Source organism: Camarhynchus parvulus, chromosome 8, assembly GCF_901933205.1.
Source record: "Camarhynchus parvulus chromosome 8, STF_HiC, whole genome shotgun sequence".
Lineage (NCBI taxonomy): Eukaryota > Metazoa > Chordata > Aves > Passeriformes > Thraupidae > Camarhynchus > Camarhynchus parvulus.
This window is the reverse complement of record NC_044578.1, coordinates 7513918-7535139: the sequence shown is the minus strand read 5'-3', so window position 1 is coordinate 7535139 and position 21222 is coordinate 7513918. Positions and strand designations below refer to the sequence as shown.

Sequence of the window (21222 nt, the reverse complement as noted above, 5' to 3'; positions counted from 1 at the left end):
GTTCCTAATTCCAGAATATCATGAACAAAACCAGGGCATTACCTTTCCCTCAGAGAAGATCGACTCAGCACAGAACTCTGAGACTCCTGAACTGATGGACGTGCTGAACACTCCAAAGAAGCAGCAGAATGGGACTCTTTGTTGGGTGGATCTGGGCTCACCTCCTCCTTGCAAACAGCAGAACTGTCCAAGCCTTTTCCACTGGTGGATTTTGCCTGAAAAAATACCCCACCAAACTAAAATTTATTGCGAACATCAAGACGTACAATTTTCATCTTAACATGAAAGGCTAAAGATTGTATATTCATTCAGATTGTAGATTCATACAAAAATCCATGGTCTAAAGTAGATCAACAAGTCTCAGAGGAATCTGTTGGTAACTAACACACCATCTTACGAGAAACTCTTCTGCAACAGCCCTTTTATCAACATTTCTGAGTGCACAACTTGAAGGCTTCCTAGGAATCCCACAGATTCAGAATAATGCTTGAGAGCCTAAACAACCCATAGAACAACCCAGAGGCAGCACAATATATTAGACTCACACAGTACACAGAACAACAGCCCTTGGTAATAAAAGTTTAGAGTCTGACAAAAGTGTGCTTAACATATATATCAAGGTTTATCCTCATAATTCCCTTTCTTTCCTCATCCCTATTATCATCAATTTTCCCAGCCATTAGGAAATCTGGGAGGGCACACATAACTGCTTAAACCCACAATTTTTACAGTACTTCAGGAACACAGGCAGAAAGCAACTCAATGAGGATGTAAAGAATAAAACATCCCAAACCCAAAACAACCCTGACATTAATCTTTAGATTCTTTTAATACAGAAAGAAGCCAAAATCTGAAAAAAAAAGGATGTGAAATAATACAACAGTGGCTTCCCAGTTGTACCAGTGCCACCTTCACATACATTTCCAGAATAAAGAATGCTCTCAGAATAACTGGTAAGGCAAATGCAAACAGCCTTTAAAGGCTCCTCTGTGGCCTTGCTGCAAGCCTTAATGCCAAGGAAAAGCAAAGGCATCTTTAGGCAGGCATCTTTATCTTTAAAGAGTCCTAAGTTTCCTTCTAATGTTTGTAAATAATCTGTCAGCAGGCCTTAACTGGGCTAGATCAGATTTAAAATGTCCTTTTTCGTGCTTCTGATACTACAGTAGATAACGTTTCAAAAATACCTATGCAAGACAATTCAAGGAAGACTGGGAAGCTCAGAGCTTCCCAAAAAACAGTGTGTAAGCAAAACCACTTGCAAGTACTCACTTCAGTTTTCTTGGCTCTGTAGCTGTTGAGAGGAGAAGGATCTGGAAAAGGAAAAAAGGCCCGTGACAGAAGAAATCAAAAATACATTTGCATTTCTTAAATTCTATGAAATCTTTTACAAAGCATCCTGTCTGTCCTCACAAACATTAAATCTACTTTCTTGGTCTGTGCTACCAGTTTGTACTGAACAACCCTCACACTGTGACCCAAGAAAAGCAAAAAGGGACTAAACTGTACTGTCTGCATTAAGATTTCTAATCCTAAGGATCTGATCTTTTCAGAAGTTACAGTTAAGCCTCAAGACACAGACAGGTGACCAAAGAATCCTCTGGATATTAACAGAGGTAGATTTTGGTCTCCTAAATACTGGCCAGAAACCACCAGGTCATTTTGTAAGTGTGCAATGGTATCAGATGATCTGGTCTGTTCCATTATCCAGCCATCACAGACTGGCAAATCTGTTCCCAAAGGGGATGTGAAACCTTTAAAATCCAGCACCCAGTGCAATGACAAAGAACAAATGTAAAATAACACGTTCATAATGATTTGCTGTATAACAAATTATAATTAGTGAGGAAATGAAATAAAAATGAGGCAGAGCACACATAAACAAATACTGATGAGACTCATTAAAATCCTCATATTGTAAGACATGTGCAATAAAATCAAGTTTTAGGGCGCTTTCTTAAATTTCTGGTCCCACACTTTTTATTAAGCTTTCACTTACTGCTACCAAAGGACGTTGAAGCAGATACTGGAGCACATCCTGGATGCTCATTAATAATGGTAAGTCACTGATCCACTACTCACAAACACTGCTGAAATAAACATTACCATTTTTGAAGGAACAGAGGCCCTGAACTTCAAAATAATCAATACCCCAAACCTGATCAACACGCCCACAAACCATGGTGCAGATTTTCTCCACCATCCAACTCAACAAAAAAGGGAGTGAAACAGAGCACTTGCCTGAGCTTTGTAATTCTCTCCTATTTTTATATAATGCAGAACTATGCTCCAAGCTTCATGAGGCAAAGAACTATTCAAGGACACCCTTTGAAGCAGTAATTTATTCAGCATTCTTCCTTTTCCTAGGAAGAACTAACAGCTTTTTCTCCATCACAGATTTTCATAATAAATAAAAACCCCCAAAATAATAATAAAAAGCCCCAAATAAAACTGGCTCCTGCAGAAATCAAAAGCAGTTATGAGATATATAGCAGAAAATACTGACCATGGGGTGCCTTGGGCCAGGCTTCTGCTGTGCTTTCTTGCAGGGAACACAAGGAATGAAGTTTAGCACCAGGACTTGGTTGTCCAACCTGAAGCAAAAATACTGTTAAAATACTCAGTATCAGATGTATCAATTCCTGTTTTTTCTGGTTTTGTTCATAAGACCACAACTGGTATTTTCTGCAATATTTTACTTTATTTAAATACTATTTTAGACTATTTTCATAGCACTTGGCTCATGGGCATTATTAGTATTACTGTGCATAAACAGAAATGCACAGAAACAGTGCTACGCAAAGAAAACTAGAAAACTCTGAATATCCTATTGTTCAAAGAAAGGGAAAATACAGATAGTTTCTCCTTCATCTGTAATGTCTGCAGTCTTTTTAAACAATTCCTAGTATCTCATATTTATTCTAAACAGCTCAGATCTCACCAAGAGAGATCTGAATCTCCTCCTAACTAAAAAGTTACATTTCATATAATCCAATTTTGATCTTCATAGCACAAAATCTCCAGGCCAAAAGAGTTCTCAGCAGTAAAGATGCCCTAAAAGGAGAATTCTCAATCTAGAAAGGCCATGACAGTGAGGACATGCTGAATTAAGAGACAAGCTTTCTCCTTTTTTTGTACAAACATAACCATGCATTGAAAATCAATAATCAGTGTTAATGATACTATAATTAAACTGTGAACTTCACCTATAGATCAAAACCCAGAAGAATTAAATAAAAGGAGTTAAAAGAAAAATATTTGAGAGAAACAGGACTTATTTTGAATTTCTAAAAGGTAGCTATATGTAGAATAAAACTTCTAAACTTTGACAATATATTATTAATTAATTAGTACTGATACTAGGTAAAAATATAAGGTAGAAGCAAACTATTTAACCACTTGATTATCTAACTGGTTGTGGTAAGTGCCCAGAACTGTAGAGAAATCATAATGCCACAGCACAGAATATGAACAATCCCATTTCTGCCCCTACAAATTCAAAGTGATTTTCTAAAAATAGAGAATTGTTGCAATAAAAAGAGTAATTGAGATGGAGAAAAAATGAGTATATGATTCTCCAGGTGGCTGAGAAATGTAGCCCCTTCATTTTAAAAGACCTACACACAATTTCTTTAAGTAAGTACCTAATTTCAGGACAATTTTTCATGTATGGCAAAATGTCCTTATGTTATGAACTCTAAGTCAAAGCGTTTGAGATGTAGCTCTGAGCAAAGGAAGTGTTCCAAATATCACAGGATGACAACGTAAAAAAAAGTTGAAAGAGAGGAAGTGTAAGTGATCATAATGTGACTAGACACTCTTTCTTTAAAGTCTTATTCAGGAATTTTTAATACTAATATCAATTACTTCCAAGCTGAATTTATACACCTATTATCCTGTCTAGTGTGCTGGAAGAAAAGAAATGGGGCCTCAGAGAATTTAACCAAGATTATTCATGAAAGAATTTGATCTTTGTTACTAAAGCAGATAAAAGAAATTTTAGTTTAGTTAATTTTACATTTAAATCATTCTGTGACAGACTGTTAAGGAGAAGAAAAAATTATTCATCTAAACTAAGAGCTGAATGAATTTTTGGAGCGCTAGTTAGTGAAACAACAACATTTGAACTGAGCTTAAGCTGGAAGGACCTGGGAGCGAATACAAACCCGTCTGATGACAAAGGGAGGTTTGTCAGTGTCTCTCCTGAACTCGTGAGGGCCCAGGTTCAGGTGGCCCAGTCTCTGCCTGGCCTCCTCCGAGAGCTCGCACATGCGGCGCTTGGTGTACGGGGACGGCGAGCGCGACTTGGAGGCGATGGTGGGCTGCTCGTAGCCCCTCAGTGCCGAGCTCTGCTCACCCTTCTCTGCTGAAGGAGGGCTTTTCTTGGCTAGCTTTGAGGGCATTCTTCCATTTGGGGTTGGATGATGCGCCCAGTGCCTATCAGTCTGAAGTGAAGAAGAGAAATGATCTGATTTGACAGAGTGTAGGATAAAGATTGCTGAACATAACGCAAATAAGGAACTAATAATTTTACCAGAAGGAGATGCCATGGCAGCTGAAGTTCCCCTCACAAAACTATATGCAAACAACAATTTAAAAAACAATGTGTTTACCATTTTCTCTGAAACCAAAAGAAGGTTAAACACCTAGTACTGCATGTTAGATGTTAAGTGTCTGATACTCAATTAGCTTTCTCACACAGTTAATGGAGATTCTAAAAGTTAAATTGAATTTTGTCACAAGTTCCTTTAATACAAAGTTTACCTGAATTAGCCATACACAGATTTGAAGCATGTTTTCATCTGTTTAAGCTTTTAAAATTTTTCCCCTTTAAAGTACAAGACATAAATTAAAAAGGAGCCTTTTTAATAGTTTAAATTATATGCATTTAGAGCTGCCTAAAGCTCTAGAAGAAGTGCAGCTACATTCTCTAAAATTAATATTTTCTTGGATTATGGTGAATTTATTAGTTTTTTAAAGTGTAAGGTTTAGTGGATAAAACCGTACTCTTTCTGTTAGAAATTATTTTTCAAGCTGAAGCTAGTTGACATTAGCCCTCAATCTGAATGTTACATGGACTGCTCTGGTTCAGAGGGACCCAGAAATAAAATGTCCAGCTTGCCTTCAAGCCTTTCCCTCTACACCCAGCCAGTGAGGCTGAGGCTGTGTTTGTTTTGTATTGACAGAATCTGAACTCACTGGTGCAGCTGATGGTGAGACACAGCACAGATCCGGCCACACAAAGCCAGACCTAATTCTCTAAAACTAATCTCAGCTTCACCAGAAGCAGGTGGTGCTGCTCCTGGCTTACACCAGTTGTGAAACTCGACCTTCACCGCAACACAAGTGAATCTGAGCTGCCATTCATAGATACTTTTAGGAACAGTTTAAATTTTAAATCAAACTGCTGGTATTCAAGTCACCTTCACTGAAGCCAATTTTCTGACAATGACAATTTTCACTGATTTTTATTTTTTTTTCTGTCTCGATACATTTCATTTGCTAAATTTGGAAGAAACTTCTCACTGAAGTCATAGCAATGCCGTGAACAGGTCAAAGTCACTGAAGTGTCTTTGCACACAAGCCTTCCTGACAACCATTCCCTTCCAATGATGCTGCACCATTTTTCAATATTACAGCAGGAGGATGTAAGAGTAACTTTGCATGACAGCTTGTTCCAGAAATCCAAACCAAAATTCCAGTCTGTGAGACCAGAGAAGAGTGATACTTCACCTTTAACTTTACTTGCTGCAGAAGCAGCATTTCCAGATTAATGTAAGTGATAGCCTTTTCAACAAAAATCTGTATTTCCATATTTCCATTACTGTCAGTGATACAGTTATGGAAAACAATTAAATTAATTGGTTTGGTTTAATAATGTACCGTCTCTAACATCACCTAGTTTTTACTGTCCTTAATTTTAAGTGTCAGTAACAAATGGTGAGAAGGCATCTTCCCATGTACAAATGCACCAGGGACTGACACTTCAGCAGATCATAGAACATAGCAGCTGATAATTGTTTCAGATTCAAGGAACTCTCAGCATCTACTGTCATGCACCAAACCCACTCTTTACTCATACTTGATTAAAAATTTAATCAAGTTGTCAAGCACCCGTGATACCTGCTTTAACCACAACAAAAGAATGAGGAAAGTTTGAAGTGAACAGCACATGCAAAAATTGGAAGCAAGGCTATCAATATTAAATCTAGAAATTGCAAACAATTAAATTGTGCTAACCTGTATGTGACTCCTTCCTAAGATTAACAGACTGTCTGAAATAAGGCAGGTTGTAGAAAATCTCAATTTTGGTGCAATTCCCTAGAAGAGAGACAATAATTGCATATCAAGCTTCAACTCAAGATAAAGGGTATCAAAGAGGTAAATGTCACCTAATGTAACAAACCATTCCTAATTTTCAGCCATTTCCTTTGTTAATTTCAGCCTTTAATAAAGATAATTAGAAAAGACAGAACAGCAATGGTAAATGTCAAGATGCTAACATTTGCATTTCTGACAATTCAATTACAGATGATTACACTGCTTTTGTACAACAATTAAGGTCTGACTTTTATTTTAATACATTTTTTTGTCAAAAGCACTTTTAAAGATTTTTCATGCCATGCTATATAGCATCAATAAAAATTCCAGTCATGCTCTAGAAGTTTCATTAATACTAACTTTGTAAACTTGTTTGAGAACAGACTCAGTTGTGCCATCTCATTTGTAAAAACATTTTGTTTAATCAGTCAATCACACTGCAGGTAACTATTCCTTTTTAACAGTATGACTAAGAATACCCTTCATTCTGTAATCTTTGGGGTAGTCTGATTTCTGTGGATGCCTCCCTTGCTCCATAACCATGTTCCACCCCCTCACAATCCCCTCCTGCCCATGGGGCAGCCCTAGTTTTTCCCACTTGGAATCAGTGGGGTCCCACTGGGCCTCCTGGTGAAGCACAGCACACACAGCAATGGCCAGCAGGTCCTACCATTTTTATATGAATAGCAGCTTCTGTTCCACTCACCTTTTACTGCAGCCATGGCTAGGAACACAACACCTCAGAAAACTATTGCCTTTCTATTCACTGAGCATTGGCCAATGCATTCAGAATTTACTGCGTAAAGGACAGGGATTACAACACACAAGCATTATTTCCCAAACAGCAGCACTAAAAAAAGGCATAAAAGAACTAAATGCCACATATGCTATAAACAAGTGGCAGTCATCTATGTGCATCCTATACAGCTCTGCAGAACCCAAGAGAAAATCAAGTGCCCCCAGAAATTCCTATCCCCTCTTCTTTCAACATGGACAGAATTTGGTGCCTGAGGCATCTCAGTGCACAGGCATTTGTGCACATGAACACACAAAATCACTGAGACACGAAAAAGAGCTGGTCTGTTTGTGACTTTATCCCATATCCGTAAGAATTAGCAGGAACTTCATGAGTGAAGTCTATTGATTAACCAAACTATTCTCTACCACCTGCCTAAACACTGATTTCCCATTAGGGAACATGATCTGGCCCCAGGATAGATTATGGAAATCAAATGACAAAAATGCCAAGAAAGCTCAGTTGCAGCAATTAACAGAGTCCAGGATTCAATCAAGTCAAGTCATGACACATAAAAGAGGTTTTAAGACTGATCATCTTTAATCAACTCATTTTTATTACTAATGAATTGTCAAGTGCTATCAACAATTTAAAAAAGGACCCATCAGAATTAGTAAGTCTACTAAAAAATGCAACAATAGAGCACCTACTGCTCTTACAGAGACTGGAAATGATTACAAAATTGTTAAGTGTTCATCCCTAAAAAATGACACAAACTATGGTTTCTTCAGAGAAATAGTCTGTGGAGAGGGAGTATGGGATGGCATTTGAATGCACAGGCATGGATATGTCAAAAGCAACTCACATACCAAAGCCATCAGACAATTTGCTCTTTGTTTTCTGCAGTTCCCAAATCAGGGGTTGCTGTAGGATACTCAACATAGAATTATGTAAATACCATCATATAGCCCCAGACACATCTGTAAATGAAAATCCAGCTGGAAAGTTTTTGGGATCTCTTCTGCTTCTGGCTCAGTGGTGTCTGCAGCCCTGAGCATTTCTGCACCAATCATTAAGCAGAAGGGACATAATACCAATTTGACCACAGAAAAAGTATAAAGGTGTTTCATATTTAGAAGAATACAAGTCTAATATGTGCTTTTGACAGTAAGGAACCCAAGTACAACTCTAGCTTAAAAAAGTATACAAGAATATAACAGAAGGCCTTGCACTGGCTGTTAATGGAAGATGGCATAGCTAAAAAGAAACTGTTTCAAGTAATGTGGCAAATACTGCATGAAGGTGGGGAATGGAGATAAGAACATCTGTAAGAAATCACTACCACTGTCCAGGCATAAACATATTCTGAAAGGTAAAGGTTGCAGAGAAATACAGAAGAGCCAGCAAGAGCCTCAGCAGGGCAACGCTGGACCAGGAGAGATAACTTAAGGCATGTCTTGTATGCACACTCAGTTTGTAAACCTTGTAAGACATTTAGCCAGGGACATTATCAGCCAAGTGCCAGATTTCTGAAAGAGTTTTGATCCTCTCAACTTGGGACTCCTTCCAACTGGCAGATTAGCAGTGTTAATCAGACACTGCTTGTCACTGCGTATCTGAACTCCACAACTGTAACCTTACTGTTGCTACCTTTATTTTTTTAATAAAAGACAAATTTATTTGGAATCAAACTGTCACTGAAGCACAGCTGCCATTCAAAAATATTTAACATCTCAGCTGGCTATAAATAACTTTTCATGTGGGAAGAACGTGGCTTCAGTAGCATAGGAATAATGTGAGGGTTCTCATGACCTTGTTCAACACTTCCTTTTGCTTAGCATTCACATCCAGCACTTCATGCTGACAGACTTAGCAAGAGACACTTGCCAGTAAAGCTCAGGGAACACTGGGAGAGGGAGGCACTTGAGACTGCATTTCTACTGGAGGTAAAAATCCTTTCATAGTTATTCCATTCCATTTGGCAAACAGGGACAGGAACAAGAAGCTCCTTTTGGGAGCCTCCCTCCAACACCATCAAACCCAGCTTCTGCATTATTCCTGAAAAGGGGGCCACTATGCCAAAATCCTCTCTTATACTGTACTTTCAAACTATGGAGATGGAATGGAGCAACAAAGGCTTCTGCAGTCCCTGTTCCAGGGCAGAGATGGATTTTGTTATGCTGCTCCCAAGGACATGAAGTATGTCTGTGTCTTACCACAGTAAAATTTTTAAAGCTACTACAGTGTCATCATTCATTACCTACACATCCAAATTACTCTGACCACATCTTCTCACAGCTCACAAATTATGGCACCTTCTCTTTATTAGAAAATACATAATTTTTGTTTCAAATAACTCAGTTTGACAAAACCCATCAAACTTGTCTAGCAGCTCTGCTTCTATGAAGACTCACTATATTCTGTTCACAAAAAAATCTAAAAACATATAGCTGATACCACTTCATTTGTTCCTACCTCCCTATTCTTTCTCAACACCAGGAAGGCACCTATTCTATGAGCAGCATAAAAGCAAAACAGCTCTTGAGCCACGCCACCATGCATGGGATGAGCCATATCAAAGAGATACTACAGCCAAAATATAATGGTTGTTTTTGCAGGGACAGTTTAAGCTACTGCAGAATCAGACATTTTGTAGCTCAAAATCACAACCTTAATTCATTCAAATGTAACACAGCATTAGACACCAAATTAGCACTTCTAATTGCAAGTGTCTGGGCAGTTTCCAGGTTGCCCTTTCTGGGGAAAGGCTACACCAGCTAAAAGATAACAATGAACTTTAATCAGCATTTCCCTCCTCCCATGTGCTTTCAGCCCAACCACAACAGACAGGGTAATTGAGTTCTTATCCAAATGTCTTGCCAATCCACCAGTAAAACTCCACAAAAACCTCAAAACACATCATCACCATCCTCCTTAAGGTGCCTTCCTGGGTTATTCTGCTGACAATTAAGATTCAACAGTCAAACTTCATGAAAGGGCAATGTGAAATGAATTCATTTTCATTTAACATGTACTTGAGCCCTTATCTCCAGAAAATTAGCATCAATTCACTGCACTCATTCTGCCAATTAGCTATTGTTCCAAAATGCTATGGAGAGGGACCAAGGAGGAGGGTTACATGGCTTCTGTTGAGAACCATGAAGTCAATATGACATCTCCTGCATCCCTTCAGCCACCAGCTGCATCACACATTAAACTGAATGGAGACATGTCATGGTGCCACACTGCAAACCAAGTGGAAACTAACTTTTCCACATTAAATAATTTCTTGAAGCATTTTTAAAAAAGATTATACTTTCCCCGAAGTTCAGCTGCGGATTTGTACATTCAACACCTTAAAATGGCAAAATCTGTCAGAAGTAATCGCTTTTCATTTGAAGCAGTTCAAGGGGTTTCTTCAGTGAAGCAGACTGTGTCATAAATACAATCCACAGACATTCACTCACTGTGAAAGACGGGGACCTCTTCATTAAAACCTCACGCTGCAAACCACGGAGCCCATGGGTAAGCTTAGGGTCAGGGAACAGGAAATCTCTTGTATTTTCTTCATATGTAGCTAGAACTTTTCCCACTAAAAAGAAAATACACACTTTAATTGGAAAATAGACAAAGCCACACAGCACAGACACCACACACAGAGCCATGTTGAAACCAGGATAAATTTTGCTCTTTACAAATTAACAGCATGGCTCTAAAACTCCTATAGCACTAGGAAACAACCTCGTCAAGTTAAATCAGCAGCAAAAAATGTGCAGAATCTACTATGAAACGATGTTTCAATGTTACTGGAAAAAAAATTAAAGAAGATTGTGTTAACTCTTCTGTAACAGGCACATGAAAGGTTTTCTTCAGGTAACTTTTCAGTACTTTTCTTCTTTCTTTCCTTTCCATGCCACAGAAAAAAACCCGTATTTTTTAATGGCACCCAATCCCTTATGAAAAACTACCATTCCATACTACAGAACAGTAATAGTAGAAGTAAAAAGAAACACAAGCAACAGCAAAATAATTATTTTAAGATTTTCTCAATACCCTGTCTTGGTACTTCTAAAAAAAAAAAGGTTTTCTTTAGAGGTAAACCCTTGAATGTATATTGTGAAAAAATGTAATTTGTGCTATTGCAGCCATCTTGCTAGCTTATGTTGGGCTGTATCACACCTGTGTCTGAGCTCTGAAAATAAATTCTTATGCAAGATCCTTTACTTCCCACAAAAAAAAATCCCCATTCACTACATTTCTTCAAGTAAATGGTCTGCTAAGTCACCTGAGAGAAGCAGTAGTTTCCTTGAAAGTACTAAGGACAAGTGAGAGAGTGCTTTTAATACCACAGTTTCCAAATGAGTCCTCTTTAAAACTTGACTTTATTTCCAATAAAATGCAGATTTACATTATTCATGGGAACACTTGAATTTCATTAAAATAGATTTTTATAATCACACAAACCAATAACAGAAGTATGACAAATCGCTATTTATTATCTTCACACATCCCAAGAGACCTGTAATACTTATAGTGAGGATAAGAGTTTTCCCAGTGGTCACCATTAAAATGGAAGGAAAAAAAGTGTCACTCTGAGAACAAGATTATGCACTCTGAAATTTCACAGACAGCCTCTCTAGAAGTGAATTGTGATGCAGTTAATAATTATGCACTGGATGATTTCAGTTTATTTTCCATTTTTAAAATATTATCACTTTCCTAAGCCTGAGTATGATACATTTAAATATTCAGTTATTATTCCCTTTCAAGAATGAGATCCTCTTGATCTATTAACATTTTCTATTCAGAGGACTATTTGTTGAAGGGCTTTCTATGTTGTTTGTGTGTTGAAAAAAGTGATTGTGCTGTAATGGGCAATGTCCTCCTGGAAATTCACCTATTAAACTGCATAATTTATGAAAAGACTGATACAATACCTGGTGGAACGAGCTGTATTAGTTCAAGTACTGCTGTGTCAACTAGAAGGGAAAGAAGTTTTTCATGAGTTAAAAACCTAAAATGAAAATTCCCATAGTCAAAACCCAAGAAAAATGAATCACTGATTTAAACTTCACAGCACTGTACATCCCTGCACTATTTCCATCACACTAATAATAAGATAAATTTAAGCCTAGCTTGCATAAATATCACAGATGAACACAATGGCATTAGCAGGGTACGAATGACAACACTAAATCTGACTTAGAACTTGTAAGTTCTATCTGCTGCCAAGTTTTTCCTCTTTTAAGGAAGATTATGCAAGCTTTGCCCCCTATACAGAGAACTCCCATGTGAGGGTGCATATTCCTGCAGTTTGATTTCAGGTCAGTGTTTTCTCACCACAATTCATTATACAAATGTAGCAAGACATAATCTTCTTAAAAATTAAAATAATAACTTTACAAAAATTACAGGTTTATCCTTCTATAATTTGAAAATTAATAAAATAAATAACCATATAAAGGAACCCACTAGCAGATAACCAGCTGGACTTTTAATCCCTTATGACTTTTTACCCTTTTCCTGTTCCAAAGCATGTGACATACATTTCTAGAGGCATTTTGTTAGATAATAGTGGTTACCCACTAGTTTTTCAGAGAATAGGCTCCTGATAGAAAAAATATCACATACTTTAAACCTAGAGCCCATATATGCATGGCATTAATGGATATAACATGGTATACAAAAACCCAGAACTTACACTCCAGTAACTTCACAAGGTCTCCAGGATCAACTATATTAGCAAATTCCTGAAAAAGAAATAACAACAACAACAACAACAATAGTAATAATAATAATAATGATGATGATGATGATGATGATGATGACACAATCAAAGTAATGAGATGGACATCTTGGGAAAGTGAAGGGGAAAAAAACCAAAAATCAATGCTCTTCCTTGCCAAGATGGTTGTCAAGAGTCCTATCCCCACTGGAAAAAGAAAGGATACTAAAATTATCATTTGGAACGTGATCAAATTCATTGAAAGCCAGCAGTTCCTCTAATATACTTTCTATCCATACAGAGTTGCTTCTCTGTATGTAAATAACAAAAAATAATTTATTGTGAAGTGTTGAAGATGTAAAGGTAAGCACTGTCTACGAAAATTTCAAGAAACATAATTTGCTGCACGTACTACAATTCTGATAGGTCAATGTTCTCTAATTTATTAGTAATGTTTTAAGCTTCATTTTCACAGAGGTGACTTTGCAGTCTCCTGTTCAGGTTTTTTTTTAAACCTGAATCCCATGTGAATAGATAGCAAGGAGTAGGGTAGGATGTTGCACTGGATGGAGGTCCCTACATTACACTGAAAACAGCATTCAGTACATTCCCCTTAAGAAGTTTGTGTTATGTTTGCCTTTAAAGAATGATGGTCTTTCCTACTCTTCATAGGTAGTGAAATAATCACTGTTTGTTTCTCATCCCCTTCACCAGAGCATCACTCTGAGCAAGTTTACTCAGCCTGGTTTTCAAAGTGCTGGGGAATGCTTAAAGGAGAAGAACTAGAAGGGTCAAAGTATTATTATTCATAGGTAGTGGAGAAGCCAGATCATATCTGTAAGATACTGTGTTTCATTATCCCTGTGGTACTAATAATGAAGCTAGTAGGGACTCAGAATATGTGATAAACAACTATAAATTACAGGGCCAGAGTACCAATCTGGGAATTCTGGTGACAAACCACGAAAAAAGTATCTCAAAGGGAGTAAGATGTCACCAAAAAGGCCTGAGCTGCTATTTTATCTTTCTACTAAATTAAGTTGCCTCTTCTATATTGTACAGTCTCTGTTCTTCACCTTGCCATAATTTTTAGAACAAAAACATTCAGTCCCTTTCAAGCCAGGAAAACAGACACTGAGGAAGGACAGTTCACAAAAGAATCAACAAACACCTAAAAACTCTCATCATACATTAGAATCTTCAGTACACACAATTCTTGAGTCCCTATGTGGATAATACAGGCACACCCCTCCTCTGTGCTAAAGAGAAGCAGGAGATAAAATACTACTCCATTCTCAGTGTGATTATTTGTGCTCATGGGTTTTGCAGACAATTTTTGTAGAATTTGTGATGGGGTTTGTTTGGGTTGCATCAGCACTTGACATAACTTACCTTTTCAAATTGTAGTCTTTCTTGAAAGAAGAGTGGGAACACTGCAGGGACACATTCAGTTTTGTGGTACTGTCCAAGTACAAAGACACTAAGATAAAGTTCCTGTTTGTCTTTCAGCTGCACTCCAGGACAAGTTATCTGTAGGAGTAACACACTCATTAAACAAACTGAACTTTAGCTAGACAAGCAATGGCTGTTTTCAAGATAAAAATGAAACAGTCAGGACTAAAATGGTTGACCTGTGAAAGTCAGGATGTAGCAGACTAGAGCAAAAAAAAAATCATCTCTAAAGCAATTCTATTTGTACAGACAGGTCAGGAAAAAAAGTCACCATTTTAAAACAATCAGGACCAAATTCTTCTTGCTTAAGTAAACACACTCCATTGTCTTCACCCAAAATTGAAACCCAAGGCCAGGTGAATACAGTTAAAGGTATGCTCTGACTGTATAAAGCACAATCATCTCCTATATGAAGACTCATGTAGAATGAAGTCTACTTGAGGGTAAAACACAAAACCCCACCCAAACTTCAGCCTAACTACAGAATGAAACTGGTAAATTTATGTGCTTAGATATCCATACTCTGTCCAGCCACCAGAAGGGGCAAGCTTATTTGCGAATTTTCTGTAGATGAGAAAAAGCAACTGTTGTTCCATACTACTAGAGACATTTCTTCCTTTCTCTGGGAAGTTTGGCCATCTTTAAACTCAAAGCAAGGGAAGGCTTCTTGCTAGGTTGCCACATACTGCCCCAAATCTCTCAACTTTCTCTGTACAATTCTGAAATTCTTTGATTAAGAAGTCAGTCTGTTTCTAAAGCTCTGATTGCAAGAATGTACACAACTCATTCCAAAACTATTTGCTATTTTCTCCAAGCCACGTGGATTTATTTTATTTCCCTGACAGAGAATTGACACCTTTCACTTAAGGTCTCATGCTTATTTTTTATGTCAGTATTAGAAATATGAGGTTGTCTCTTCCAGCATAAGGTTTCTGGAGAAAGTGTTCAGACTTCCAATTGCCAGGTAGAAAGACAAAGGAGGAGAATGATGGGAATTAAAATAAGTGGTTTGGTTACAGTCTCCTACTCCCAAGTGAACATTTTACTTGAGAAATCCTAACTGGATTTAAAAGAAAACTATATAAACAGCAGGAAAAAGGTGGAAGAACTAGAAGAAAACAATGTGTGATAGATCACTACAGATAAAGTATAAGGCAAAAAAAGGGTTTCCTCTCCATATAAATGAGGGCTTCAAATCTACAAGAAAAATGCCAGAATAATGGATAACCCAATTGAAACAGTCTGTCAAGCATTAAACAGCTTGTATGACACTCATGCAGTTGCAAGTGTGAACAGGAGTGAGAGAGACAGATTTCATTCATACAAGGAAAGATCCCCAAACTACATACTGCATGTCGTATCAGCTTTACTTCTCACTTTTGTCTTCGATATTTTTGTAGAATTTACAACCATGTTAAGATGGAGTTTTGTGCTTTTCACCTTAGAGAAGGGAACCAATGTTTGCCTATTTATTAAGAGATCTGAAGATGCTGCAACAGGCAAACCTTCCAACAACAGGTGCCATTTTTTCTGGCTATCCTGTAAAAAGAAAACAAATTCTTACAAATGAGCATGTGGGCCAAGGTAGCACATGTGGAAACTTGTGATTCTACTACCCTGGAGATAAACTGCACAATTCATCACCTGGGCTGGAACACCAAATCTATGTGGCCATGTAACTTTAAAGCAGTTCCAAAAATGCTTTTGGAAAATGAATGACAAAAATGAATGACACATGCATACCTGCAGCTCATGACACCTATTCTGTAACATGCAGAGCTCCATAACACTTGGGAGACAAACTGAAGCTCTTATCTGACTGCAGACTGCTCCAGCAGGATAAGGGACTATTTTAAAGAAGGTAAGAGTGTAATCTATGGATCAGCTAAGGAAGAGGGAGATCAGTGCTGCAATTAACTGACCTCACATGCAACCCCAAGGACCATGAGAAATTTCTAGGACAGGGTTTATGCTGGATATCTCTGTTGAAAGTTCCCAGGAGGATGGAAAATGTGTACCAGCTCCCAGTCCCTCCACTGCTGGGACATCACAAATAGCTGTAAAGAAATCACTGAATTAAGCTCACAGAAAAGGACAGAATTTTACTGATTTTAACCCTCCAGAGCAGTTATTACACACAGTCCATGGCAGGATAAACCAAACAAAAAAACTACTTAGTCTTTAAGTAAGGCCTTCCAATTGAGAAGAGAAATGAAGGAAACAACTAACAAGACAAACTAAAGAGCTGGTGGACTCAGATCAGAGAAGATCTTGGAATTTCATTAAGTCAAAGGAACCAAAACCCATCTGTATCCTAAAGTTAGGGTAAAACAGAGGGCAAAACTTCTGACAAAACTGGACAGATTTCAAAGAGGGTGGAGAAATATGTCGAGCACTGTAAAAACGGCAGGAAAATAAATCAGAAATTTGGACAAGACTTTGGTCACAAATAAAGCAAACAGAGAGAGAATTAACGGACATAGCATAAATCAGCCAAGGAAAAAGACAACTCGAAGAATTAAATGATGTAAACAAAAGTCATTCAATATGCACTAGGCCTGGACCAAGGAGCCACAGGGAGGCTGAACCATCTTCAGTACATGTTGTGAAACAATGTAATTTTTCTTAAATGAAAAGTAATGAAAACAGGGAAGGTAGAATCTGCTCAAAAATCCACGTGAGACAGAAACGGAGATCTGAAAACTGACAACCCCGTTGATTGAAATACTTATATATTTAAAAATAAAGACATGGATGCAAAGATCACTAGTAAAAAACCCAGTAGGATACTTTCCATAAAAACAGATCAACCAAGCAAAATTCTACATTTTCTTGAAAATTCATTTTCTGGATAAAGGATGTAATATCATGAGGATCAATGCAGTTAGGAGTTAGTATCAAAGATGGTACAGAACTGGCCAAAGGACAGCATCAATAATGTGCAAAAGCCAGGCTGTATCAAGCTGAGGTTACCATTAAAATGATTCCTCTCTCCTTACTGAGATTCATGTCTTTTAACATTTTTAATGACCCTGACTCATACTAAGATACATAGGATGAAAGTCGGACTTTTTTTCCCCTACATCACCTAAGACAAAATTTAGGTTCAAAATTAGGGTTCAATTTTGACTCTGATCAATGCAAATTCAAAGTGGAAGAGTAGCTCCCATCCCTAAGATGGTTAGAAGGGTGGTGAGTCCATCACACAAAATATGACCAAAACCATCATGCTTTAGCTGATAAAGATCAACTGGGAAATGAAAGAACTGCTGCCCAAAAAACATATCAAGTGAGAAAACACCAAGGAAAAATAATTCCTCAAATGAAAAGATTTGTGTAAGAGTAGTCTCCATTCTTACTTGTAGCCTTGAGAGCAGGGTAAATAACAAATACCCCACGCCTGCAAACCTGACCCTGGGGAAATGTGTTCCCTGTACTCACTCCTGGCACAGGAATAGCTCACAGCCAGTGGGAACAGAAAAGGAAAGGACATTGCTCCGCTCCAGGAACGAAGCAGGCCTTGGCACTGTGGAGACAAACACCAGCTGTTGAGACAGCACAGCAACAGCGCCAGGGTGACACCCTGGCCATCCATGTGTGGAAATCCACCGCTCTGCCTCGAAGCAGCCACTCAAGTTTGGGAACAAGGATAGCTAAGCAACCAGGAATACCTGGGCAATTTCCCAGTATGGACTTCCTGGATCTGCACTCGAGTTTTGTGGCTGGCATCTCGTGTTTTCCTCTCAGCTCAGCAGCAGGTATTCTGTTATGTGTGGCAGTGCTTGTTCTGGATTACAGGACCAGGGCATACGAAGCCACCGACTCCAGGGTAACAGGGCACTGCCTAACGCAGCTAATTCTGCAGTGTTCAGGAGATGATACAGCTCCTTGCTGTGCTCCCAGCTTGGATATAACCAGAAAACTTTGCAAAGTGTGAAGAGCACAATCCTGACATAATTAATGTCAAAACCTTCCACTTTCACACTTTCTGACCTTACTCTCCGCCATGTAATACCCAGATATTCAGAGCTGCCCAGAGCCATGAACAAGCCGCTCTTTCCTGAGACTTGTTTTGGTTTTAGCTTTTCTTTTTTCTTTTTTTTTTTTTTCCCTGAGAGTGCTTTTCCTTACACCCTACAGCTTCCCAAGAATCAGTGTGTTGCAAAAACCACCTTTTCCACAGGAGAATGAGAACTCTAAAGCGGCACGGCCGTTACTAACACCAGCGGAAGGGCGGGGGCACGGGGACAAACATCCCCCGCAACTTTGCCACAGGAAAAGGGAGCTGCGGAGGGGCACGGCTGCTGCCAACACCACCGCGGGGGCTGCACACAGGGGCTGCAATGCCAGACGGAGCTCGGTCCCGCTCGGCAGCAGGGCCCGGAGCAGCCCCCAAAAGCTCCGCTGGGCCGGGAGCGCGGGCGGCGGGCGGCCGAGGAAAGCGGGGCGGGAAGCGCTGCCGGAAGAGCCAAGCGCGGCTTCTCCTGCCGGCCGCGGCCCGGCTGAGGCAGGCGGGGAGCGCGGCCCGGGCACTCACCGAGCGGAGCTCCAGCTGCAGGACGCAGCGCAGCGCTTTCCGCGGCATGGGCGGGCAGGCAGCGGGGCCCGCCGGGTTCGGGCCGCTCGGGCTCGGCCGACGCCGTTGTCACGGTAACCGGGGCGCGTCCGGCCCGCGGCGGCCGCTCCGCCCTCCTCGGGGGCGGCTTCCCCTCCTTGTCTCCGTGCCCGCCCCGCCCTGCCCTCACCGCCGTCGCGCTGGAAGGGTTAGATCCTGTGCTGGCCCTGCCTACAGGCGTCCCCAGAGTGCCCATGTCCCCTTCCCCTCAGCCCCTCACTGCTCTCCAGGGCCTCCTGCCCTCAAAGAATCAGTCAGGTTGGAAAAGATCTCTGAGACCGCCGTGTCCAACCTATGGCCGAACACCACTAGACAGTGGTACGTCCCGTGTAGCCTTAAACGCCTGTGGCTCCTCCACCGCCGTGGGCTGCCCGTTCCAATCTTTAATGATCCTTTCCATGAAGAAATTTTTCCAAATTTCCAACCTAAACTCTTGGCGCACTTTCAGAGTACGTCCTCTTGTCCTGTCGCTAGTCCTGTCCCTCGTCCCTGCTCATCCCACAACCTTCTCTGGTTCTTCCACCTTCTGACCTCAGGCTGGCTCTTCCTGGCACTCCCCACAGGGCTTTCTGGAGCTGCTGGAGTGTACCAAAATTACCATGCATAGTAGATGAAATAGTACCATAAATAGTAAATAAAGTACCATAAATAGTAGATAAAATACAATTTCCAGCCTCTGCCTCCTGAAGGTCAGACAGTGCCAGTGATGGGTGATGAGCACTGGTGTGAAAGCGCAGGTGTCCAGTGTGGGGCAGGGAATCAGACAGGTCACAGTGCTGCTTTGGGGCATCCAGGAGGAACGTGAAGCTCAGGATGTGCCAGATTCCTCCAGCTTCTTGATATGCCAGATTCCTCCAGCTTCTTGGTCCTCCTGCAGAAAGATGCAGAGAGCCTTCTCTGCGGCAGAGAGGTCTCAGCCAAGTTTTATACATCTCCAGGCTTAAGTAGCTAAAAAGCACTGGATTTCCATGCTTTTTTTTTTTTTTACTCTTTTGATGCAATTTTGATGCAATTTTGATACACTTTGATGCCTGCATTGTGTTGTAGACATCTGGGCCCTTTTGACTCGAGTATCCCATTTTAATGTTCTCTGTGGGTGAGACACAGTGCACAGCGTATATTCCATCTTTGGAGACTTGTCTGCACGCTCATATCTGAAACTGTCTGTTTATTCCTATCCTCCCACAAACTCAGATTTATGTCCTTGATCTTCACCATTTTGGTCATATCAAGGATATCCCCCAATGTCTCTGCTGCTTAGTTGTTTTCAGAGTATTTGCAATCCCATCCAACACCAAAATAGTCTGATTTCTGTCTTAGCAAGTGTAGGTTATTTCAGCCTCAGACCTTGAGGGGATTTTGGGCTTTAAATATTCTTTCCAAGTCCTCAAGTACAGCTGTAGAGAGGACAGAAAATTTTAATTGCTTCCAAAAGAAAGCAGTGGCTCAAATGTATCCCTTGGCTTTTTTTATTTTAATTTTACAATTTCAAAGAAAAATCATGTTAAGTGATCTGGAAAGAAACAGCATTCTGAAAATGCTTTGATTTCTGTCCTTGTTTTTTGGTTTTGCTTATTTTTTTTTAAAGGAAACGGCAAAGAACATAATAGACCAGTGCAGACAAAAGTGAAGTCTATAGATGGGTTAAATGTTGCTACTAATACTTGATACTAATCTTTTAAAACAAATAAAGGATTGGAAAGGCAGGGCTTGTTTTCATTAATGTGACTTCTGTAGCAGCTCTGTTTGTTTCTGTTTAGGTGGTTTTGGGTCTTTTTTAGGATGTGGTTTGGGTTGTTTTGGTTTAGGGTGGTTTTTTTTGTTTTTTTTTTAGCAAAGGATTCTGTGTTTAGGGCCTGGAGAATTTTCTGTAGACTTCTACTACATATATTAAGGAGGGGCTTACTCCTGGATAAAATAATTTTCTAAGGATTATCAGTCTTCTCAAGGTTATGAATAGCATTCCAGAGTTAATGAGAAGAAAATTCTCACAGATCCATAGCTTCAGATGGTAACAGTATTAAAATGGTTTATTGCTTATTTTCAGCTACCTTTCATATATATGCTTTTTAGAGGGTTAAATAACGTGTTAAAGATTGTGAAGTATGAGATATTATGGTAAGTGTGGCCATATAAGAACAGAAGATAGATAAATGCTGAAATCAAAAATGGTATCATGTTTGTGATGAGAATTTAATATCCATGTGCAGTGCCCTGGAACAGAAGTACTTTATAGCCCTTGAAAAAGGAGCACAAGGCAGGACAGAAAGCTTCTCCAAAGTGATAAGGCAGTGATGAATTTCAGTGCCTTTCCCTGGCAAACCTTCTGGTCTGCAGAGTTTCTGCCCCTTCTCCCTGCTGGGCCTTGGGAAGGAA

The 21222-nt window shown here is 39.6% G+C and overlaps 1 protein-coding gene across 1 annotated transcript in view; it reads right to left on the bottom strand.

Moving 5' to 3' along the window:
- SPATA6 (spermatogenesis associated 6) overlaps positions 1 to 18936 on the bottom strand; it is a 41390-nt gene extending 22454 nt beyond the window's left edge. Inside the window, exons 1-10 of the mRNA XM_030953776.1 lie at positions 18769 to 18936; positions 14172 to 14309; positions 12756 to 12804; positions 11992 to 12033; positions 10522 to 10646; positions 6238 to 6318; positions 4164 to 4442; positions 2504 to 2591; positions 1270 to 1310; positions 43 to 215 (exon numbers count right to left, since the gene is read on the bottom strand). Coding sequence (XP_030809636.1) covers positions 43 to 215; positions 1270 to 1310; positions 2504 to 2591; positions 4164 to 4442; positions 6238 to 6318; positions 10522 to 10646; positions 11992 to 12033; positions 12756 to 12804; positions 14172 to 14309; positions 18769 to 18816 — 1064 coding nt within the window. The 5' untranslated portion in view covers positions 18817 to 18936. The remainder of the gene's footprint in view (positions 1 to 42; positions 216 to 1269; positions 1311 to 2503; positions 2592 to 4163; positions 4443 to 6237; positions 6319 to 10521; positions 10647 to 11991; positions 12034 to 12755; positions 12805 to 14171; positions 14310 to 18768) is intronic.
- Positions 18937 to 21222: the final 2286 nt, after the last annotated feature.